Consider the following 25,089-nt stretch of genomic DNA (forward strand, 5'->3'; position numbering starts at 1 on the left):
AATAACATCCCATAAGCTTGTGCTGTCAGCCACCTGTGCTCTTGTGCAGTAATAAAACACCTATAAGGAATATTAAGCGTGCACACAGAAATGTGTTGTTATGCCCTCAACAGTAAGGTTATGTTCGCTGTTACGTCGAGAAATAGGTTCATGGTTTGTGCTAAATGTATTTCTCGAGCTGGTGAATTAATGTGATATGTGATGAATCTGATGGTCGCATTACTCCAGGAATAACACGAAGCAGTACCAGCTCCAATCACTAGATGTCGCCATTTAGTCGAGCACTGCTGTGGCCAGTGGACGTGTAGAGTACACTACTCATATATTTAATTCTTCTCTGTTTTACTGTTTATGAAATAGACATACACATGTGTTTTACATGATGTTAATATTATGTTTTTATAGATGCATCAGGAAAAAAGCATTTGAGACAGAGGGAAAACTCTGGTGATGTTGCTCAGTGTTAAAAAATACTTATTTACTATGAATTACATATTATTTATTTAATTAAATAAAAAATATTGTGTGGAAATTGTATGACAATGCCAGCCATTTTATATTAAGAATGGTGTTTTTTTTATATATATATATGCACGTTTTTAAACTAAACTATTTGTAAAGCTATTGCAGTCGTTCATCTTTATGTCAATGTCTTTTGCGTAATCTAGTTTGCATCCAAAGAAAACATAATTTTGACAAATTGTGTGTGAATATTGAAATCTTCAATGGTGGTGTGTCACAATAATGTGCACAATAATAAATATTTTGTTTATGCATACATAAAAAATTTTTTATAAAAAGCAAATGAATTATTTTATTCAGCAATGGAGCATTAAATTATTTAACATTGACAGTAAAACATAATATTACAAAACACGAATAAATGCTGTTCTTTTGAACTTTCTATTCATCAAAGAATGTTTACAATAAAAATGTATCGCAGATTCCACAAAAATATTAAGCAGCAAAAACGTTTCAACAATAGACCTTTATTAATAATTGAGCCCCAATAATAACGGAGCATCAAACCAGCATGTTAGAATGATTTCTGAAGCTGTAAATTCAGCTTGAGCATCACAGGAATAAATTATACTTTAAATGAAAGCAGTCATTTGAAATTGTAATTCTTTTTCTCAATATTAGGCCTCCTGTCTTTACTGTATGTTTGGATCAAATAAATGCAGCGTTTGTGAGTTATTTCAAAAAACGTCAAAACTTTAATTATTCCGAACGTGTTTGTTATATACTTTTATTATTATTATTATTGATCTCCAACATATAATATAAAGGTACTGAACAAATATAAACTACAAAAAAGAAATCGAAAATCTCGCTATATTAGCGAAGGATGGCGCGGCGTCACGGCCGCGCAGGTCTCGCGCAGCGTGAGCTTATAAAGGATTGTGATTGGTCCGTCCGCACGCGCGTGGCTCGAACAGGTGCAGGTGTGTGATGGACCTGCGGCGTTGTATCTGCTGGGCAGCGGTCTTTGCGTTACTGACAGGTAATTCTCTTGCCTCTCGCTTTTATAGGAGCGGTAGGACGGTGATATTTATGCTCCTCAAAGATCCCTCCGGTTCTTGAAAAAATAATAACCGTAATGATAATAAATATAGGAGAAACCGGGGCTAGTTGTCACAAAGCTACATCTCAGTTTTGAGCGGAAAGTCCAGTTTCACAAGTGTGTGTGATTGGTTTCGTATGTTGGTTTGAAACGCCCTCTTAAAGAAGACTATTTTATCAATTCTGCTCTTTAAGCTAAAATTCTAATATCATATTTTTGGTGTAGTATAGGATTAATATCAAGTAAACATCATAAAAGCATTTACACACTCTAAAAAATGCTGTTTTTTTTTTAATATAACCCAGCGCTGGGTCAAAAAGGGACAACCCCAGCTATTGGGTCGTTTTGACCCAGGGGTTGGGTCGTATTGACCCAGGGGTTGGGTCGTTTTGACCCAGGGGTTGGGTCGTACTGACAGTTTAGCTCCAGCTTGGCTCAACACACCTGCTTTGAAGTTTCTAGTATAGTTAGACCTTGATTAGCTGGTTCAGGTTTAATTAGGATTGGAGAAACTCTGCAGGCCCTCCAGGACCGAGTTTGGTGACCCCTGCTATAGACTTTTATATTGTTACAAAACAATTTCTATTTTCAAAAAATGCTGTTCTTTTGAACTTTCTATTCATCAAATAAAAACTGATAAAAAATAATCAAGGTTTCCACAAAAATATTATTCAGCACCACAGTTTTCAACATTGATGATAATAATAAATGTTTCTTGAGCAGCAAATCAGCATATTAGAATGATTTCTGAAGATCATGTGACACTGAAGACTGGAGTAATGATACTGAAAATACAGCTTTGATCACAGCAATAAATTACATTTTATAATATATTCACATAGAAAAAATTTATTTTAAACTGTCATAATATTTCACAATATTACGTTTTTTATTGTATTTTAAAATTGTTACATGTATGTTACATTATGTATTTGTGTGTTTGTATATATGTATATATGTATATATATATATATATATGTATGTGTATATATATATGTGTATATATACATGTATATATATGTGTATTTATTTATTTATTTATTTATTTATTTATTTGCTGAATTGTTTTAAATTTCGTTGTACAAGGGTCAGCATGTGTTCAGTTTTCATACATTCATGAAGACCTTGTCTTTCAGTGCCTTGGAAATGTCTCTTCTGTCATGACTGTTTTCACTCAATTCAAAATTCAGCAATGAATCATTAAATATAGAGCATGTATGTCTTTCACAATTGCGGGAAGAAAACTATATAATCGGCCACAAATAATTAAAATCTTTGAAACATGTATTTATATCATTTTTACTTAGACGTTCGTGTGATTTTTTTTTTTTTTTTTTTTTTTTTTTTTTTCTTGATGATAATAATAAATGTTTCTTGAGCAGCAAATCAGCATATTAGAATGATTTCTGAAGATCATGTGACACTGAAGACTGGAGTAATGATACTGAAAATACAGCTTTGATCACAGCAATAAATTACATTTTATAATATATTCACATAGAAAAAATTTATTTTAAACTGTCATAATATTTCACAATATTACGTTTTTTATTGTATTTTAAAATTGTTACATGTATGTTACATTATGTATTTGTGTGTTTGTATATATGTATATACAGTGTGTGTGTGTGTATATGTATATATATATATGTATGTGTATATATATGTGTATATATACATGTGTATATATATGTGTATTTATTTATTTATTTATTTATTTATTTATTTGCTGAATTGTTTTAAATTTCGTTGTACAAGGGTCAGCATGTGTTCAGTTTTCATACATTCATGAAGACCTTGTCTTTCAGTGCCTTGGAAATGTCTCTTCTGTCATGACTGTTTTCACTCAATTCAAAATTCAGCAATGAATCATTAAATATAGAGCATGTATGTCTTTCACAATTGCGGGAAGAAAACTATATAATCGGCCACAAATAATTAAAATCTTTGAAACATGTATTTATATCATTTTTACTTAGACGTTCGTGTGATTTTTTTTTTTTTTTTTTTTTTTTTTTTCACGTTTTCATTTGACCTACAAAAAACATCCAGATTGTATAAAGTATTGAGTCATCGTAATCCATGTGTGTCAAGAGCATTTAATGTGAGTGGCAGCTGTGAATGATGTTTCAGGTGTTGACGGAGGCTGTGGCAGAAATCAGTGGCAGTGTGATGATGGAGTGTGTGTGTCGCACAGATGGCGCTGTGACGGTGTCAGTGACTGCCAGGATGGGTCTGATGAGATGGAGTGCAGTATGTAGCCTTTATGCTCGCTTGTTGAATTAATTAGATTGCATCTGGCTGATTCTATGGAAGGAGGACACAAATAAACAAGTGTATTTTTTGCCATTAGTATGTCAGCCTGGAGATGTGGAGTGTGCGGATGGCTCCGGGTGTGTGATTGGGTCGGGTGTTTGTGACGGCCGGCCCCAGTGTCCCGATGCTTCAGATGAGTGGGACTGCAGCTGGCATTTAGGGTGTCTGTCAGGTGACTGGAAGTGCAAGAACAACATCTGCATCCCACAAAATCTTCTCTGCAATGACGTCAACGACTGCGGGGATAACTCTGATGAAGAAACCTGTGGTGAGATGCTCTAGAAGTGCTAATCCCTCATTAAACAATGTATGAATGTCAGTGCATTATCAACCTTAGGCTTTAACTGACTTTTAGTGGGACCATTTGGTTCAAATAAATGCAAGAAGAGACGACCTCTAATTATCCATGCCCTAACACGAGTGATACGGGGCCAACCTATTCATAAATGCGAAATGGGAAGGATTCAGATGAATGTATTTAAATGTATTAAAGGGATAGTTCACCCAAAAATGAATATTACCCTCAAGTAGGGCTGTGCAATTAATCGCATGCCATTGTCATGCGCATCTCGTCAGTAAAGCCGGTTCTGTGATTAGTAGTAAATCTCCATCACCTGCTTTCAGATGGAGCAGCATTTAATACACAGAGCCGTAGTTCACTGATAAGCTAGGCGATATCGTGTTCATAATTGAATGCGATTCATCTGCGATTATGAACGGGATATTGTCAGTGAACTACGGCTCTGTGTAGTAAATGCTGCTCCATCTGAAAGCAGGTGATGGCTATTTACTACTAATCACAGAACCGGCTTTACTGACGAGATGCGCATGACAATGGCATGCGATGTCGCATGGAGCACTTTATGATGGATGGATGCACTTCATTGGGCTTCAAAATCTCAACCACCAGCCATTATAAAGCTTGGAAGAGCCAGGATATTTTTTAATACAACTCCGATTGGATTCGTCTGAAAGAAGAAAGTCATGTACACCTAAGATGGCTTGAAGGTGAGTAAATCATGGGGTAATATTAATTATTGGGTGAACTATCCCTTTAAAGTTTTGTATTGTTACACATTGCTCTATGATTGTGCATGTAAATGCTTTTATTGTCCTGGTTCCATGTATAGCAAGCTCTGTGAACTCTTGGAAGTCTCCTAGTTGACACTAAAAAAACATGTAAATTGTATATATGACCTAAACGAAGTTTAAAAAAAAACATGTGACCGGTCACCCTCACATATTCTCAAATATACTTTAAGCATCCATTGCAGAAGCCGATTTACACAACACATTCAGCGATTCGACACCCTGTACATTTACACAGTATTTCTGATGTTTAGAATATCATATTGACCTTTTTATTCATGGTCTCTAAGAGTCATGTTAAATATTTGCCTGATTGTGTTTTATTAGGTTCCTGTGGGAAGATGAACATCCGCTGTGCTGACGGCACGTGTCTAACCCCAAGACAGAGGTGTGATGGAGTTGCTCAATGCTTAGATAAGAGAGATGAGCCTCTTACATGTGGTACATAAAGACCCTCAGTATTAATTTTTTAATTTAAGTTTTTTCCCCCCCTTTGGAAAATGTTATGTTTCACCTTTCCATGTCACCTAGGTAAAAGTTGTCATAATGGGAATGGCGGCTGTAGCCATACTTGCATTGACCAGCTTTGGGGAGCTTTGTGCACTTGTCCTACTGGAATGACTGTTTCTGCAAATGGACTTGATTGTGAAGGTATGTGTGCACTTTTGCCTCTGAGCAGGCTATATTTGGAATAGCAAACTACCACACTAGTCATATCATTTCTGCAATATGCAGCATGTATACTGTTCTCTGGATGTGTAACAGTACTGGATAATTCTGCCTGGAATATTGTGTCCCACAACTAAATGTCCTGAACACCTCTTACTTGAATGGGCCAAAGGTCAAGACCGTTTACACATAACTTGATCAACAAAAAAATGAAACCTAACCAAACTTTTTTTTTTCTAAGTTAGACAAAAGCTGCACTGTCAACATGATGCAAATTACTGTATGTGTTTTCCAGAAAGTATTTAAATAATTCACTTTGGCCTATGCACAACAACATCTGACAATATATAAAAGCCAGTTTTACTTTGAAAAATGATCATATCACACATTTTTTTTCTCTCACTTTATAAATCTCTTTATACTGTACATGGAAATATATAGTTGCCTTTATATTTCAGAAATTGTGTCCCTTGTAAGAGGATCATAATGTTTGGGGGTCTTTGACATAAAAATATTAAAAACCCCTATACTGTACTATATTGTTTTGAATGGTCATCATTGCATTTGGCATACTGTTGCATAATAATAATAATAATTTAAGTGATACAGTATAGTCTATGCCAGGGATCCTCAAATCTGGCCCACGAGATCCACTTTCCTGCAGAGTTTAGCTCTTACCTTAATCAAACACACCGGAGCATGCTAATCAATGTCTTCAGGATCATTAGGAAATCACAGGTAGGTGAGTTTGAGCAGGGTTGGAGCTGAACTCTGCAGCGCATTAGCCCTCCAGGGCAAGATTTGAGGATCCCTGGTCTATACACTACTAATTCCAAACATACCCTTAGTATCGACAAACGTTCATCTTCCACTTGATTCCAGTAGTAATCCATTTTAACATAAGTAACTGGCTGTACACACATACAGTGCAATGTTGTTTTCAGTTTGAGTTGATGATATTATTTCAGATGTCAATGAGTGTGCCCAGTCTTTTGGACCTTGTTTGCACTTGTGCACAAATACACCCGGGTCTTTTCGCTGTCTGTGCCAGAATGGTTTCAAAGCTCTTGGCAATGGCTCTTGTGAAGCTCAAGGTAACTTATGAAATGTTGTTGTTTTTTTTTTTTAGATTTTACAATTAATGACAAGTATGGTTGCAAAGGGGTGGAACATTTCCGGAGACTTTCCAAAAATCCCTGGAATGTTCCAAAAAATCCTGGAAAGTTTCCAACATTTATGGAATGTTTCCGAAATTTACTGGAAATTGTCCACCTTTTTGCAACCCTAATAACAAGTATACACTGGAAGCACTAACATCAAACTGTTTTTGCAAGGAGCCGTGACGAAGATTTTGACCACCAGGAAGGGTCTGATTGGGTTAGTGAATGTGAAGACCAGAATCTATGAGCCGCTCTTTACAAGTGAGAGTGACCCAATAGCCATGACCTATGATATCCAAAGAAACTTCATCTACTGGGCTGATAAAGATGGGAATATCTACCAGGCATTTAAACGGAGGAGCACAATTCTTTATTCAGGCTAGTTGAGCACTAAATCCGTTCAAAACCGCCTAAAATATGTTGGCCTCCACTGAAACCATATGTGTGTTTATTCTTCACTTATTAGGGCAGTCTGGTTTGCGTAGTCTAGCCATTGACTGGCTTACTGGACAACTGTACTGGACGAGTGTTACCCAGAAAGCCATTTACACCGGTGCAGCTGACGGCAGTGCTGTAGGCACGGTCATGTCCAAAGAAATGGACCCGAGTGATATGGTCCTCAGCCCAACTGAGAGGTACAAACTGCTTTTTACCGTATTAGTACAGGTTTGAGAAGCACAGTTATATCTGGCTTTTTTCCTTTTGTAGTTTTATATTTTGGATTAATAAAGGAACGACTGAAGAGCTAACCATTGAGAGGGCGGAAATGGACGGTTTGAATCGGACAACACTTGTTTTCCTTACTGCACAGCTCCCGAGAAGTCTTACATTGGATGTGGCAGCGCGCCGGCTGTATTGGATCAGTGTTTACAAAGCGGTGCGATACGTTTGGGGGGGAAAAAACACATTTTGTTGTCAGATTTATTGATTGTGTGTTCATGTTGAGTTCTTTAAATTGAAATTCCAGTCAATTGAGAGCATCAGGACAGACGGCACTGGACGGCACACCTTCTGGGATTTCTTTCAAGGACATCCTGCTCAGACCCTGGCTGTGTTTAACAGCTGGTTTTACTGGGCCGATGAGAAAAAACTCTGGCAGGCTTCTCAAAATGTGCCCGCTGACTCACAAAATGGTTTCATATTAAAAGCCTCGCTTCCTCTCTTGAACATCTACCATGTGCTTCAGCAACCCCAAGGTGAATGAATTTTTGTGAACGCGCCTTATTTCTGAATTCTTAATGGTGGTTACACCACATCATTGGCTCCTAGCTTTATTGTGTTTTTGGATGTAGGTTTTGCTCCATGTAAGAACTCGGGCTGCCAGCTGTGTTTGCCCTCCAAGAAAAGTGCTGCTGGATTCAATTGTCTGTGTCCTGAGGGAGCGCTGCCCATGTCTTGGGGATCTTGTGAAAGTGTGTTGTTTAACATCTAATATTTAGCATTTTAGTTAAAGACGAGCTGCCTCTTGATGATATTTTAATCTCTTCTCATTGTCAGATTTTAAGGTCGCCTATGCAACAGCCACGGCCATATACAGTTTGGAGTTTGCAGGAGAGACTCCTGTGAAAACTGAACTCTTTACTTCAAATGAAGACATTCAGTCCTTTGACATGTACTGGCGGAGAGGATGTGTGGTTTGGTCTAATGGGACGGGCCACGTAAAGACTAACATACAGTCTCAGGACTTGTCCGAGTACATCCTGACTTTAAAACCTGGTATGTTGTTATTGTTTCCACTAGAGCCTTGAAACATACTCTACACAAGTACATGAGCACTGATGCCTCTTGCTATTCATGCTTGATTTTGTGAAGTTAAAATGTCACTGTCCACACTAAAAAAAAAATAGAAAAAAATGAAATTGCTAGTAAATTTCACAATTAATTACTTTGAATCAGCTAGTAACACATTGAATTAAACATGACATTTTGAAGTAGAAAGGCTGAAATATTTTCTCGTAAAACATACTCTTGAATGCAAGGGATCGGCCAATATTTGGTGAAATGAGTTTCTGGCTTGGTGTTTGATTTGAGTTTACATGTTGATTCGGTGCATTGTGGATAGTTTTTTTTTATTTTTTTATACTTAATGTACTTGGCCATTATAGTAGACAGAGACTTATTCCAGCTCAAAGTAACTAATTCCGACTTGCCTTGTGTCCCTTACTCAAGCCTGTATCGTCAGAGTTGACCAGAGGACTGGGAATCTGTATTGGCTGGCCTGTGATGAACTTTCCATTGGCGTTTCTACCATTGGCCCCCTTGACCAGAGTATCTCCAGACTGCTATATCAAGCCAGAACTGCAATCCTAGACCTCTTTGTGGACTGGCTGAGAGGAAAGCTGTACTGGCTAGAGGGAGGTCAGATCATGAGAATGAAACTGGGCCTGATTGGTGGAAATGCAGAGGCTATCTTCAGCTTAGAGGAGGATAGAGTCAAAACCATTGTGTTTGACCGTAAAGGGAATGGCTTCCTTTGGAACATGGAGTCTTGTGAGTGTCTTTTCTTTGTCACTGAACCGTTAGTGTGCACGCTACAGGTTTGCATTTACTTCAGCTGAATGTGATGTCATTTGCTTCAGACTTGCAGGTTATGAGTCTACTGAAGATGAGAAGGTACTCGGCTGGTAAAGACTGGGTCGTTCCTGGCTCCATCATGGCTGCTTATGAACCCTACATGGTGACCTTGTTCAATAACATCCTGACAGTGTGGAATCGCAAAGATGGAGCTCGCGTCTCAGGGGTGGCGGTAGAGAATGGAGTTGTTAGCTTATCTGTTGCCCTCAGGGAAGTCCAACAAGGTTTGTAATGTTCTTCTGGGTTTGATTTTGTGTCTTTATGCCACGGTTATTTATTTATTTTTTGTTTTGTATGCACTTTGGATACAACAACCAAAGATGTGCGTCCTACTGAGGTGACCTGCAAAAGTCCCCAAGTCTCTTGTCGAGGATCAGCCATGTGTATCAGCCGATCTCAGCGCTGTGATGGGAAGAGAGACTGTCCGGATGGATCTGATGAGGCCTCATGTTTGCACATGTGTGCAAAGCCAGGTATGCTTTATGCCAGGCATATTTCACCCAAAAATCCTATACTAAAAGTCCTTTACTGACCCTCATGTTGTTTGAATCCTGTATGACTTTCCTTTGAAGTTTTATAAATGCTTGAGACCTGTTATACAGTGTTAAAAAAACACTGAAAAATGACAGACAAACAAAGTAATGATACTAATTTGCTTAATCATATTTATGTTCCACCGGGAGTATTTTAATGTTTTAAAAATTCAGCTTACAATATTTTTACCTTAACGTGCAAGTATAGACCTGTTTTGCTTTTGTTTTAATTAGATTTTTCTTTTTTTCTTTTTCCGTTTCTTTTGCTTTTTAGTTTTGTCTGACTTGATGTGCATAGGTCATTAGACTCTAAAAAATCTTGGTTGAAAGACAACACTGTTTCCTTAGATGACTTCCTGTGTAAAGATGGAAGTAAGTGTGTGGAGAGGGATCTGGTGTGTGACGGCCGCTCTCACTGTGCTGACGGGTCAGATGAGATGGGATGTCCCATCATGGCTCCTGAAACCATCTCACTTCCACTGAAGTGTCGTTTGGGCTCTAAACTCTGTAAGGAAGGGCGTGAGTGTGTGTTGTACAGTCATGTGTGTGATGGAGAGATGGACTGTAAAGATGGATCGGATGAACAGGACTGTGAATATCAGTGTAAAGCAGGTAAAACTCATGTATCTGATCCCTAACGGTCTTATGTAACAAGACGTGTGTAACTAATAATATTTTCTCTTAGATCAGTTCCAGTGCGCTCATGGGAGGATGTGTATCGACAGAAAGCAGGTGTGTGATGGCACACCTCAGTGTCAGGACCGCTCTGATGAACTGGACTGTTTCAGTCGCTCACATGCATGCAAACATCAGTGTGATAATAAAACTCGCTGCATCCCAGAGAGCTTCCTCTGTGATGGAGAGAGAGACTGTGTGGACGCCACTGATGAAGCCAACTGCTGTGAGTTTTGAAAAGATGCAGGTTTTATCATGTTAAGTCCATTTTTATTTTTTCTCCCGGTCGGTGAACTAATCACTAGCCAAACGGAATCGCAAACGAGTTTCCCAAAGCTGTGTTTACAAATAGGTTTCCCAAAAATTCCACTTTTCATTGGTTAGACAAACAACACCAACCCAAACTCTCACCACTGGTTGAGTCCATTTTTCTTCAATCTGTTCACTCATGTGGACAATTAATCTGCAAATGCTTTACTTTAGGGTTCCTTATAAAGCTAGGATGGGTGAAAGTGTTCTATCATCAGAAAATGACTGTTAATTTATTCCTTTGAGCTCCACTAATAATGTTTCTTCTGTGTTTCTTGTCAAAATAATTGTAACTCCTTTTTTGCTACTACACCTTTAGGACCTTTATGATCTCTGTTGTGATTGGCCAACCAATTGCATAATCTTTGCATGTGGAATAAGTAACACGGTCTTATTTGTTGTTTGTGTTTAACCTTTATTAAAACATGCCTGATCTCCTTATGTTCACAGCTGAGATTAAAAGAGGGGATATAAAAATGGTGACACTGAACAATGGCAAGTCAGGTTTGCAGCCTCCGCCTCCAGTCTGTAGAAGTCCATCCGTGATGTGTCCAGGAACATCATTGTGCATTTCCCAGATTCAGCTGTGCGATGGGAAGATAGACTGTCCGGATGGTTCTGATGAAGTTTCGTGTGTAGACACTTGTTCAAAACCTGGTAAATTTTCACTTGATCTTCAGTGTAAATAAAGTTTTTCTAAAGAAAATGCTAAGCATGAACATCTGTAATGCTGTGCCAGGTGACTTCATGTGTAAGGACAGAAGGAAGTGTATTGATGGGACTCTGGTGTGTGACGGCCGCTCTCACTGCATTGACGGCTCTGATGAGGTGGCTTGTTACATGGCGGCTAGAACCTCAACCACAGCGCTATTAAAGTGTCATGTGGGCTCTAAACCCTGTAAGGATGGACGTGAGTGTGTCCTGCACAGTCATGTGTGTGATGGAGAGATGCACTGTAAAGATGGGTCGGATGAACAGGGCTGTGGTCGTCAGTGCCAATCTGGTTAGTGAAATCCCAGTACTCTCAAACCTTCATATCAACATTTTAGCCATTATATCCAAGTACTGACCTCACTATGTCCTTTTTCCTCCACCGCAGGGCAGTTCCAGTGCACTTCTGGAGGGAGGTGTATTGAAATGAATCAGGTGTGTGATGGGACTCCTCAGTGTCTGGATAAGTCTGATGAAGCGGGATGCTGGAAACCCTCAAGGAGCTGTAGCATGCGCTGTGACTGGGACAATCACTGTATTCCTGAAGCATTCATCTGCAATGGGATTCGGGACTGTCGAAGTGGCGCTGATGAAGCCAACTGTGGTGAGTCAACAGTTCTCCTGAACTTGGAAACCTTAGTTCATCCAAGATTGTGTATAATAACTGGGTGTAAATTGTTGAAAAACAATGCAAGCTATACTCAAAAATTGCAAGAGCATGTCAAAATTGCCAATTTAAAGGTAGCTACGGTTCTTTTGTATTGTGACAGACATCCAATTGAAACATTGTGTGCATACATCTACTGATGCTCCTGGACATATCTTCAGTGATGTTCCTGAAGCAATACCCATATTGCTGAAGGCTCTGACTAGTGATAATGTCCCACCTCCCAGAGAGATGTTTAGTTTTCCATCCAGCCTGTTGACAGTCCCACCTGTTTAGTTGATTCGGACATGAGGAAAATGCCCGATTGCAGGGTAGTGGCTGCAACATCTTAAGGGAAGATCAGTTGCTGTTTGAGATCCACCAGCAACTGCCAATTCCTTGCAGAAGTCAATAAACCTTCAGATGTTCCTTTTTCAGGTGTTGGCTGCTTCTAGGTGGTGGTCTTCTTGGAGAGTCAGGATCTTTTGCCCACCCAACTCTTGTACTGACTGCTTCAGCAAATGTTTCAGGATCTGGTCATGTCTCCTTCTGTACCGATCAGCTAAGGATGTGCCCCAGCCAGAACTGAATGATTCCATATTGGTCACTTTACTTTGCCATATGTGCAGATCTGATGGGACTGGAAGCACATCATACTTCCTAGATTGGACATTTTATGAGGTGTGGCCTGGCTTCCCACTGCTCAGCCCAAGTCATTTTCATCTCAACCACATTCTCCCATCTTATCCAATCTCCCTGTTGCTTTATTTTCCACCTTTTTGTAGGCTAATGCCTCCTCCGCTATTACTTTCACCTCCTCCTGGATTCCTGTGCCTACTCACACCACCACCTCCTCAACAGCCTCCTCAAGTCTTCACTTGGATCCCCTGATTTAGCCACATTTGGATCACATGAGTCACTGTACTATACCAGATCACTACCTCTTATTCCTCCTCCAAGGATTTGAAGGGTAGTTGTAATTTATTGTGGTGTGGAATAAAGCTATGCTGATAAACCCATGCTTTGGGTTACACTATCAAAAAGAAAAAAATTAGCAGTAGGGTCTTGGTCATTGGTTGAGATGTGAGCATTGCACTCAAATGGAGGCAGTTGATGTGGACTAAAAAATTGTACAAGTTAAGTATGCAGCATTATTTCATTCTGAATTTAAAGCTAAGGCTAACAGCGAGTTGAGGAGCACAGGTTTTTACCATTCTGCCATGAAGCAAGCTTTGAGCACTTATATAGAAGAGTTAATAATGCTCTGCTATCGTACTGGAGAAGTTTTGCAAGACATGACCAGCTTTTGTGTCCCGAAGTTCAATAGTAATTCCTTGAGAACATTTTATTCCATTCTTGGTTTGCTAGTCTTGGTATCATTTGATTTTAGACTACTGCCCAAACTACCTGGTTGCTTTATGTCAGTCACTTGAACTTTTCCTGTCTTAAGTAGGGTTGGGTACCGAAACCCTTATGATGTACCAAACCGAATCAGAACGCAGATTTTGGTGCATCATTTCAATGCCTGAGCGCATATATACAGTGTGTGTATGTGTGTGTATATATATATATATATATCTCTCAAATTATCTCCATAAGGAAATTATTTTTCTGATTATTCTGACGTGTACGCAAGTTGGAAAGCTCTGATAATACCCATCCAACACACATTTGTAGTAACATTCGTGTCCACAATTCTGGAAATGAGATCATCCGAGGAGCGCGTGAACGCAGCAGTTACACTTGCTCTGATGGCAGCATGTACCGTTTGCTAGCGACATTTAAACGTGCTTAAATTAAAATGCCTAAAGCTAAACTTCGCTTGTAATGACTTCAGAAGTGTTTCTAAACCCATTGTCCAACAAAAGAGAACATTATAACGTTTTTACTCCACAACACCAGGCAAATTCTTCCTTTTGTGTTCTGATGAGGCTTCTTATCACAGAATGTAAAAAAAGGTTATGTCGATTAGCAATGGATACTTAATTATGGAAATACCTGAGATGGCTTAATGAACATGGATAAACTATATGTTGTTGCAGTTGAGTGTTTAATGTCTTCATGTTTCATCATTCAAAACGTTTCTATCTTCTTTTTATTCAGTCACAACGATGACTGAATACCTTTGTCCATATTCAGTTTCTGCATGAGTGCACCCTTCGGCTTATAATGAAACAGACATTGCATGTGTTTATAGTGCTAAATAATGTCCAATCCATACTATTTTGGGTAAAAATAGGAAAACAATAATTCTTAAAATATATTTAAAGAAAATATTATAATCCATGTTTTTCTCCAGTGTACAGAAGGTTTTTTTTTTTCTTTTTTTTTTAAAAATCACAAATCGCCCAAAAAAAAAAAAAAAAAAACACGCACTGAGCCCGAACCGAACCAAAAACTGTGGTATTGAACAGGGCTAACTGTAGTGTTGCGTCCCTACCAAGAATACAGACTACTTTGCTGTTATTCATACTGTACCTGATATTTAGTGTTAAATTATTGTAGCTGAGTCAGGTGGCTTAGGTTTTATTGTGAATGTATGTAAATTTGTTTGTATTTATATTTATATATTTCCATATACTTAAAACTTTTAATATATTGTTCGGTTTAAAGATTTTTTTCAGTTAAAAAAGCCATTCTTTAATGATTTTTTATTTTATTTTTTTTAAGCATCACTTCAGGCACAAGTACAGTTTTTAAAAGTATAAATTTGGCACCGGTATTGCCAAAAAAACAAAAACAATCCCCAAGTTGGTTTATCTAGACCAGAATAGCCTATGGTATGAGTGGACCAAACTTTCAAAATAGCTTAGTCAGTCAGTAGTTGCTTGTCACATTCCAACTTTTACTTCATATCAGTCTTATACTCCACTTTCCAAATGCAGTGTCTGGTGGAAGATTTAAATGTTACTCAAAACTGTAAATAACCTAATAAGACCTCCACCTGCTCCATTTCTGACAGCTGTATCCAGATCAGCTCAGACAAGCTGTAAGAGTCCCTCTGTACTGTGTCCGGGAACGTCAATGTGTGTGTCTCGGGCTCAGCTGTGTGATGGCAGAAGAGACTGTCCCGATGGATCTGATGAAGCTTCTTGTATAGATTCATGTGCTGCTCCAGGTAAAATAACTGAACTTCTCCCAGCTGCTGAAACTGCTTTTGTTTGGTTTAAACTGGTTTAGTTTGTCTCCCAGCCTGATTAGCTGACAAGTGCTCAAACCCCTTCTAAACCTACCAAACAAGTCTTCATCATCATCATCTTCATCACCACCCCATCCTTAAACTTTTCAAAGTTTTTCAACATCTCCTTTTTCATTATTGTCTTTCTCTTTTTCCTCCCTTTACCTTCTTTGTTCTCCTCCTCTTCCTCCTACTTGTTCTCATTCTTCCCTTTCTCATGCTCCTCTGTTTTTCTTCTCTTCCTCCTTGTTCCTCTTTCTTCTAGTTCCCTCCTCCTTGTTCCCCTTCTCCTTTTCCTCCTCCTGTTTGCTGTTCTCCCTTCTCCCCTATTGGTTCTGACTCCTCCCTTTTTCATGCTCCTTGTCCTTCTTATCCTCCTACACCTTCTTATCCTCCTCTCTCGCCTGCTACTCCTTGTTCTTTTCTTTCTCCTTGTTCTCTTCCTTATTGATGTTGTCCTCCTCCTTGTTCTTTTCCTCTCCACCTCATCATTCTCTTTGTTCTCCTCCTCCTCCTTGTTCCTCTCTTCTTCATTCTTGTTCTTCTCCTTGTTCTCCTGCTCCTTGTTCTTATCCTCCTCCACCTTGTACTTCTCTCTCTACTCCTCCTTGTTCAGCTCCTTCACCACCTCCTCCTTTTCCTTGTTCTTCTACTCCCACTTCGTATTCTTCTTTCTCCTGCTCCTGCTCCTTTACCTTCTTCGTTCTCCTCCTCTTTCTCCTCCTTGTTCCTCTCTTCTTAATTTGTTCTTTTCCTCTTTGATCTCCTCTTGCTCCTTTTTCTTATCCTCCTTCACATTGTCTTTTTCCTCCTCTCTCTCTCTACTCCTCCTCATCCTCTCTCTCTCCTCTTTCTCCTTGTTGTTCTTATATCCTTAGTCATTGTTCTCCTCCTCCTCCTCCAGCAGGTCATTATCCCTAAGATGTAATCTGTCGTGACTCTTGCCTGCTATGCTGTTTTGTATGTTATTCACACAGGCGACTTCCTCTGTAAGGACAGGAGGAAGTGTATTAATGGAGCTCTGGTTTGTGACGGCCACTCTCACTGTCTTGATGGTTCTGATGAGGTGGGATGTCCTATCATAGCAACTGAAACCTTAACCACAGCACCCTTTAAGTGTCGTGTAGGCTCTAAACCCTGTAAGGATGGGCGTGAGTGTGTGCTGTACAGTCATTTGTGTGATGGCGAGATGGACTGTAAGGACGGATCTGATGAAGAACGTTGTGAACTTCAATGCAATCCAGGTGAGATGTTACCACAATTTCACAATCTCAACCATAACCCATTTTTTGGTCTTTAACAATATTGATTTAAGGCTCGATTACACTATCCACATTTTTGCACTGAGATAGATATATATATATACATACATACACATACACACACACACACACATAAAGTGGGGCAAAAAAGTATTTAGTCAGCCACCAATTGTGCAAGTTCTCCCACTTAAAAAGATGAGAGAGGCCTGTAATTTTCATCATAGGTATACCTCAACTATGAGAGACAAAATAAGAAAAAAAATTCCAGAAAGTCACATTGTAGGATTTTTAAAGAATTTATTTGCAAATTATAGTGGAAAATAAGTATTTGGTCAATAACAAAATTTAATCTCAATACTTTGTTATATACCCTTTGTTGGCAATGACAGAGGTCAAACGTTGTATATATATATATATCTATATATAAATAAAAATGTCTTTACTTGCACTTTATGTGCTCCTGGTATGTGGATTCTTTACAGGGATGTTTCAGTGTATTCAGGGGAAGAAGTGTATTGACTTCCGGCGGGTGTGTGATGGGACACCTCAGTGTCCGGATCACTCGGATGAAGCAGCCTGCTGGAAATCCACCAAGAGCTGCAGCATCCGCTGCGATGGGAACAGCCGCTGTATCCCAGAGGTGTTCATCTGTAACGGTATGAGGGACTGCTGGGATGGCTCAGATGAGGCAGACTGTGGTGAGTCTGCTGCAGAGGCATCAGAAATGACACATTTGCTTCTACATATGGGATCTAAAAAGTGATGAGTAGATTTCGTGCCACTGGTGACACCAAAAGTTAACGAGAAAAAAAACTTTTTGACATGCTCTGAAGTAAAAAGGAAAGCCTCTGCTTTCCAATTATTAATCATTTAAATCCTTTTTTTACTTCATTGCATAATAAATGTGTTTCTGGGTAGGGTTGGGTACCGAAACCCAGGACCAATATGGCACCGGTACCTATGTAACGGTATGCACTAGAACCGAATCAGAACGCAGATTTCAGTGCCTCATTTCAGTGCCATGCCTAAGTGATCGATTGAAATATTTGTCCTCTGGTTCTCCGAAATGGACATCACCGGCACCGAACGTGAAAAATTATTTCCCGACTGAGAAAATGCACGTTAACTCAAGTCTGAAAGCTCTAATAATACAAATCCAACAAATCTTTGTAGTAACGCGAGTGTCCATGTTATTTTCACTGGAAATGAGAGCATCCGAGGAGCGCGTGAATGCAGTAATTACACTTGCTCTGATGGCAGCAGGTAGCCTTCCGTTAACAAAGCTAAACATGATTAAATTAAAATGCCTAAAGCTAAACTTCCCTTGTATCCACATTTCTAAACTTGTTGTCCAACAAAAGAGAACATTATAACCTTTTTACTCCACAACACCAGTTAAATGCGTCCTTTTGAAGTGGTGGCTTGTCACAGAATGAGGCAGAAAATATGTTCCATAGGCTACTTTAAAAATAATACATCGATTAGCAATGGATTATAAATATACTTAATTATTATGAAAATACCAGAGATGGCTTGAATAACACAGATAAACTATATTGTCGCAGTCAAGTGTTTATTGTCTTTGTTTTATCATTCAAAACTGCTATAATAGCCATGTCTTTATCCATATAAGGGATTTCCTGGAGGGTCATGAGTTCCGCTTCTTCTGTGACTGGATATGTGGTTTTTCTGTGCGAGGGCGCCTTCTGGCATCCAGTATGAATGAAACGGACATCATGTGTTTATAGTGCTAATGGCCAATCCATCATTTTTGGGGGGGGAATTTTTATTAATTTATTTTTTAAATGGTATCCGTTTAGGCACCGGAACCATTTTAAAAGTATTGATTTGGCACCGGTATAGAAAAAAGCCCAAATGATACCCAACCCTATTCCTGGGTCAGTGCGACTCAAATTGATCTAACACTGCACCTATTACTTCACTAGATAGGGTTTGCCCATAATATATTTTCATCGTTTTGACTGAAATTGTGACACTATTTTTGTTGCTTTTTTTTTGTAGCCATGCCCACTCCACCATCACCTTGTAAAAGCCCTTATGTGGCTTGTCAAGGGACGTCGCTGTGCATCCTGCAGCGATATTTGTGCGACGGGAGAAAAGACTGTCCTGATGGCTCTGATGAGAGACCGTGTCTTCGCAACTGCCCATATCGCAGTAATGAATGCATTGTTTGATTTTTAGTGGTAACATGCAATGCTTGGGATAAAGTTATTGCTGGCTTACAGCTGTACAATCACATTTTCTGCCAGGTGATTTCATGTGTAAAGACAGGACGAAGTGTATTGAGAGGAATCTGATGTGTGACGGCCGCTCTCACTGCCTTGACCGTTCGGATGAGGTGGGATGTCCCACTACAGCACCTAAAACCTCAACCACAGCGCTATTAAAGTGTCGTGTGGGCTCTAAACTTTGTAAGGACGGGCGTGAGTGTGTGCTGTACAGTCATGTGTGTGATGGAGAGATGGACTGTAAAGATGGATCGGATGAAGCTGACTGCGATTTCAATTGTAAAGCAGGTAGTCCAGCCAGAGATGATTTTACACACACACACACACACACACACACTTTATAAATAAAAATGGAAAAATAAGTATCAATAAATTTCTCTTTATTTGTCCATTTAAGTTTATATAATTTGTTTTATTTTATATATAGTTATGTAGTTTACTTATCTTTATCTATTTGTATTTTTTTATATTTACTGTATAATAGTCTAATTTGATCAATTTTATTTTTATTTATTCAAAAATCTTGTATATTATGTATATAAATGTTTGTTTATATTATTTTATTTATACTTATTTAGATTCATATGTATTTATTTTATATATACAGTCATGAAGTGTTTATCTATTTGTAACCTAATAAATGTACCATTCATAAAAATGTTTCATTTCATTTATATAGTGTTTGCAATAATTTCTCCTAAAGTCTGTTGAACAAACATTTTAGAATAGTCTTTATTTACAATTGTTTCATGACCGTAGTGGCACAGAAGTTATACCATCCATTTGATATTTATTAGGAGAGACTTGGTAAAAAACTGTGCCCTGTTTATTATTGATTTAAAAGCTCTGACTTGGTGGTTTTGTTATTGTTCCTCAGGGGCGTTTCAGTGTGCTCATGGGAGAAAATGCATAGACTCAAAACTAGTGTGCGATGGCAAACCACAATGTCAAGATTTTTCTGACGAGAGGGACTGCTTCATACGCAGCAAGAGCTGCAGCCATCGCTGTGACAACAAAACCCGCTGCATCCCAGAAAACTTCCTGTGTGATGGAGAGAGAGACTGTGTGGACGGCACTGATGAATACGACTGCGGTGGGAATCTGAGCTACTGCTGGATATGTGATTTGACTATGAATTTGATTACAGGTCATTTTTAATGGTTTTGTCTTCAGGGTACCCCACAAAGGCGGAGAAGTGTGAGAGTCCTGCTGTGTTGTGTCGTGACGGGTCGCTGTGCATCCCTCACACCAGTCTCTGTGATGGCAAGAGAGACTGTCCTGATGGATATGATGAAACATTTTGCTTTGACAGATGTCCAAATTTAGGTACTCTAAGGTTACTTGCTTAATTGTACAAAACATAGCTACATTTTTAAAGTGTGCATACAGTCACAATTCTTTTCTTTTTTTTTTCTTATAGGTGACTTCCTGTGTAAGGACAGGAAGAAGTGTGTGGAGAGGGATCTGGTGTGTGACGGCCGCTCTCACTGCATTGACGGGTCAGATGAGATGGGATGTCCCACTGCAGCGACTAAAAGCTCCTCCTCGGCACCACTGAAGTGTCGTTTGGGCTCTAAACCCTGTAAGGACGGGCGTGAGTGTGTGCTGTACAGTCATGTCTGTGATGCAGAGATGGACTGTAAAGATGGATCGGATGAACAGGACTGTGAATATCAGTGTAAAGCAGGTAAAACTCATGTATCTGATCCCTAACGGTCTTATGTAACGCAAGATGTGTGTAACTAATAATATTTTCTCTTAGATCAGTTCCAGTGCACTCATGGGAGGATGTGTATCGACAGAAAGCAGGTGTGTGACGGCACACCTCAGTGTCAGGACCGCTCTGATGAACTGGACTGTTTCAGTCGCTCACACGCATGCAAACATCAGTGTGATAATAAAACTCGCTGCATCCCAGAGAGCTTCCTCTGTGATGGAGAGAGAGACTGTGTGGACGCCACTGATGAAGCCAACTGTGGTAAGTGTAACTCGTTGATTATAGAAATGAAAATGCATTTTAATTAGGTGTTTGTTTAAATTCCAAACCTAAATAGATTTTTTTTTAAATACGTAAATATTTAAATGTATTTATCACAATTTGTTTCATAGTTGATCGTGTATTTATTTTTCACCATTTATTTATTTTAATATTTTATCACCATTCATTGATTAATCACCTCTTTTTTTTATTTTTGATATGAAAATACGTGAAAATATTTAAGATCTTTTTATCGAATGATCTTACCAAATACGTAAATATTTAAATGTATTTATCACAATTTGTTTCATAGTTGATCGTGTATTTATTTTTCACCATTTATTTATTTTAATATTTTATCACCATTCATTGATTAATCACCTCTTTTTTTATTTTTGATATGAAAATACGTGAAAATATTTAAGATCTTTTTATCGAATGATCTTACCTGATTTTATTATAAAAAGAATCCCTTGAAATATCTATTTTTAAATGTTATGAAAAATATGTATTTATCACCATTTGTTTACTTTTTATTTCATTATCAACGCATTACACATTTTATCTTTATTTATTTAATTTTGAATCTTTATAGAATGATCTTGTCTGATTTTATGATAATGGAAATGTTCAAGGATAGTTTCAAGGATAATCCCTTGAAATATTTCAATGTGTTTAGTATTTTTTATTTTTTTTAAATACAGGTTAAGACATTAAATGTACTCAATGATTTGTTTTGTAGCTCCCATTACTGGCCCATCCATCACAGACCAGCCAGTCTGCATTAGCCCTTCTGTATTTTGTCATGAAACTTCAAAATGCATAACACAATCCCAGCTGTGTGATGGAAAGACGGACTGTCCCAGTGGAGCCGATGAGCAGTTTTGCATATATTCATGTCCAGATCCAGGTAACGGATAGAATTTGTGCTATTCTTAAATGTTCTAGTTCAAAGTCAATGCAATGTTTGACACATTTGTACTGCGATCAGGCCAGTTTCTGTGCAAGGACAGACGGAAGTGTGTTGAGAGAGCCCTGGTGTGTGACGGTCAGCCACACTGCGCTGACAGGTCGGATGAGAAACAGTGCCCCACCTGTGCTTTGCTTTGCGATCAGAAGAGGGTGTGCCTAAATAGCCAGCAGATCTGTGACGGAAAACCAGACTGTAGAGACGGTTCAGATGAGAAAAACTGCTGTAAGTCCACAATTTACACCATGCATGCATAAATACATTTTTATTTACCTTTTAAAACATCTTTAGTGTTTTCTGTTTTGCGTGATAAAAAGTCATGTATGATTGAGAGTTGGATGATTTTAATTTTTGGTGAACTATTTGTTTAACTTCAACTTTGTCAGTCAAGTCTTTCCCATTGATTTTCATATTTCAGACTCTGGTCTTATGGATGCAAGTGCTTCGTTACCTCTGAAATGTCCCCTGGGATCCAAAGCTTGTAGGGATAGGAAAGAGTGTGTCCTGTACAGCCATGTGTGCGACGGGGAGAAAGACTGCAAAGACGGATCTGATGAGAGGAACTGTGAGCGTGAATGTAAAAAAGGTACACTTTACAGTAGAAATCAAATGTATCCTTATTTGACGAAGAATTAAACTGGCCAAATTAATGTAGTGTATTATTTCAACCCTGTAGGCCAGTTCCAATGCGCTCATGGCAGGATGTGTATAGACATGAAGCTTGTGTGTGACGGCACACCTCAGTGTCAGGACCGATCAGATGAAATCAACTGCATGAAGCTCTCGGAGGAGTGCAGGCACCCGTGTGACAATAAAACCCGCTGCGTTCCTGAAACCTTCCTCTGTGACGGAGAGAGAGACTGTGCGGATGGCACTGATGAAGCCAACTGTGGTAGGTCAACGGCATGAAGTGTTCATGGTAGTAAGTTATGGGTAAGGATCTGGGTTCAGTCTCAAAGACTTATTCAAGAACTGATGAGTATTAGTTCATCTTGATCCATCAAGACTTTGCCCTTAAACAAGACCCTACCATTAAATCAGAAAGACTGGCTTTAGTTAAAGGATAAAACCTCATATTTGATGAAAATGTAAGGGATAGAAGTGCTGTCTGGCATCATTCATGAAACGAGCAGAGTGCAGTTGTTGTTTGTGCAGAGTCTATAAATCTCTATAAAATAATCTGGTCTAAACATCTGTTGTGTAAACATACACGTTTCCAACTGACCAACACCCAGATACAACAGTCCGATGAACAATATTGAGTTGGCTTCCTTTCCCACCTAATTTTTGTCATCCAAAATACATATGTATATTGTTGTCAAAATAAATATGGCCTCTACTCTTGACAAAAGGGCTTGTTTTTGCGGCTGGTGTTGTTAGCTGAATAGTGTACCTTTTTAAATGGAAATCATCTTGTTCAAATCAATACTTAAAGGGGAAGTTGGATGCCCATTTTACACAAGTGGGTATGATTCATGAAATGTCTGTAACATGCTGTGGTTAAAGTTACTCAATGGTTGTGTAAAACACCCTTTTTACCTTGTCAAAAGCAGCTCTGTTCACAGCGACTCGTTTCGGTGCATGTCTCTCTTAATGAGCTACTGTTCACCCCACCTCTCTCTTCTGTGGGGTGTGTCGACACAAGACATGTGAATCACACATATATGGCTCAGAGGTGGTCTTATTCAAATAGCTAGCTAGCTATCTATGTAGAAACCGGCTGCAGATTGAAACGGCTTGCTGGATGACAATAGTTTCAGACTCAGACAGCCCATAAACTGGCTGTGTGTTTGCTTCTCAGCTTTTCTGAGCTGGCAGACATGCCAGCAACTTAACTAAATGCAAAAAAAAAAAAGCTTAAAGTGGACATTGGATGAAATTTTCACTTTTTTTAAGACGTTATCATAATTTGTGATTTACTTTAAGTGTTTGGACGGTTTTCCTTACACGTGGGTTTTGTTGGTCCTGCAGTTGTAGAGCCCTGTTCCGGTGACCGCTTCCAGTGCAGTAACGGTCAGTGTGTGGCGCTGGCCCTCCACTGTGATGGGTACACTGACTGTCGTGATCACTCGGATGAGAAGGGCTGTCCTCAGCCTCCACACTGTCCTGTGGAGCAGCGCTGCCCCCACACGCACGAGTGTCTGCTGAAAGAATGGCTCTGTGATGGAGACCAGGACTGCAGTGATGGGTCTGATGAGAGGGTGAGGAACCGCACTGATCCAGTGTTCTTGTCCCAGAAGTATGGAAGCATATAGGTAGCGAAATTCAATTTAAAATGCAATATGCAAAATGGCAACGCAATATTCAAAATGGCATTGTATTTCTGTATTTAAGTTTACATTTTCCATTACCCATACGTGCAAAGTTTGGTGCAAAAGTAAAATGAAAATTTAATTTTATAATTTTCATTTTCCATTTCCAACAGTAGTCTTAATATGTAAATTGCATGCACATTTGAACGCTTTATAAGTTGCGAAATGAAAATGGAAATGTATAACACAAATTGATTTGATGTGTAACATGTTCAAGCAGAAATGGTAGCAAAATGATCATTTAAATGCTATTTGTCCTAAATGCATTTAGACTAACAGTTAGAACACTTAGGATTGCATTTTCATCATGACGCGTGGGATATGTGTAGCAAAATTCAATTTGAAAATGCATTCCAAGCTGACCACGCCCACCCTCCGTCAATCATTGCTTCAAGGCAGGGATTGGCGGAAGCGTGTTACGTTTGGATCGTTTGAAACATGGCAGCTCGAGATCTGATAAGATCGTTGAATTCACTGGCAGATGAAGTGGAGCGTGAACAGAAATATATGAAGTGTATTCGATGCTAAAATCAAACGTTCGAACGACCGACAAACCGAACGTCTTGAGCTTTGAGCGTCTTACACTGCGGCTGACCCACGTGACATCAGCGTCTTGAAATTAGCTGTTTTTTTTAACATTTAAGAAGCCAAGCTGCTGTGTAAAGACTATAAATGGACATTACAAGCATTACAATAATGATATTTTATACCTAAAATAATACTCAGCCATTTCCTGCATCCTGCTGTACTTCCCTGAATAAGTCTTTAAAGGTGTTGTAGGCTAATAAGTCGTTCTGAGTAATAAATTGAAAAAGCTCCCACATGTATATGACTAAACAAAATAACATGTAGTTTACTTGAGGTTCTGTTATAAATGTGTTTATTAGAAACATT

The 25,089-nt window shown here is 38.8% G+C and overlaps 1 protein-coding gene across 1 annotated transcript in view; it reads left to right on the forward strand.

The window, feature by feature from the left end:
• Positions 1-1,438: 1,438 nt before the first annotated feature.
• Positions 1,439-25,089, forward strand: part of LOC107548646 (low-density lipoprotein receptor-related protein 2-like) — a 37,539-nt gene continuing 13,888 nt past the window's right edge. Inside the window, exons 1-34 of the mRNA XM_016229417.1 lie at positions 1,439-1,504; positions 3,680-3,817; positions 3,918-4,148; positions 5,297-5,410; positions 5,501-5,620; positions 6,607-6,732; positions 6,973-7,176; positions 7,265-7,433; positions 7,507-7,675; positions 7,766-7,994; positions 8,091-8,210; positions 8,296-8,514; positions 8,968-9,288; positions 9,378-9,596; positions 9,693-9,845; positions 10,254-10,517; positions 10,591-10,806; positions 11,340-11,546; positions 11,629-11,892; positions 11,989-12,204; positions 15,209-15,364; positions 16,402-16,668; positions 17,169-17,384; positions 18,709-18,861; positions 18,957-19,223; positions 19,813-20,028; positions 20,109-20,261; positions 20,356-20,622; positions 20,698-20,913; positions 21,656-21,823; positions 21,905-22,108; positions 22,302-22,469; positions 22,560-22,775; positions 23,855-24,084. Of these exons, the coding sequence (XP_016084903.1) occupies positions 1,453-1,504; positions 3,680-3,817; positions 3,918-4,148; positions 5,297-5,410; positions 5,501-5,620; positions 6,607-6,732; positions 6,973-7,176; positions 7,265-7,433; positions 7,507-7,675; positions 7,766-7,994; positions 8,091-8,210; positions 8,296-8,514; positions 8,968-9,288; positions 9,378-9,596; positions 9,693-9,845; positions 10,254-10,517; positions 10,591-10,806; positions 11,340-11,546; positions 11,629-11,892; positions 11,989-12,204; positions 15,209-15,364; positions 16,402-16,668; positions 17,169-17,384; positions 18,709-18,861; positions 18,957-19,223; positions 19,813-20,028; positions 20,109-20,261; positions 20,356-20,622; positions 20,698-20,913; positions 21,656-21,823; positions 21,905-22,108; positions 22,302-22,469; positions 22,560-22,775; positions 23,855-24,084 (6,648 nt within the window). The 5' untranslated portion in view covers positions 1,439-1,452. The remainder of the gene's footprint in view (positions 1,505-3,679; positions 3,818-3,917; positions 4,149-5,296; positions 5,411-5,500; positions 5,621-6,606; positions 6,733-6,972; positions 7,177-7,264; positions 7,434-7,506; positions 7,676-7,765; positions 7,995-8,090; positions 8,211-8,295; positions 8,515-8,967; positions 9,289-9,377; positions 9,597-9,692; positions 9,846-10,253; positions 10,518-10,590; positions 10,807-11,339; positions 11,547-11,628; positions 11,893-11,988; positions 12,205-15,208; positions 15,365-16,401; positions 16,669-17,168; positions 17,385-18,708; positions 18,862-18,956; positions 19,224-19,812; positions 20,029-20,108; positions 20,262-20,355; positions 20,623-20,697; positions 20,914-21,655; positions 21,824-21,904; positions 22,109-22,301; positions 22,470-22,559; positions 22,776-23,854; positions 24,085-25,089) is intronic.

The sequence above is a fragment of the Sinocyclocheilus grahami genome, unplaced genomic scaffold (assembly GCF_001515645.1).
Source record: "Sinocyclocheilus grahami isolate Dianchi unplaced genomic scaffold, SAMN03320097.WGS_v1.1 scaffold352.1, whole genome shotgun sequence".
NCBI classification, from domain to species: Eukaryota; Metazoa; Chordata; class Actinopteri; order Cypriniformes; family Cyprinidae; genus Sinocyclocheilus; species Sinocyclocheilus grahami.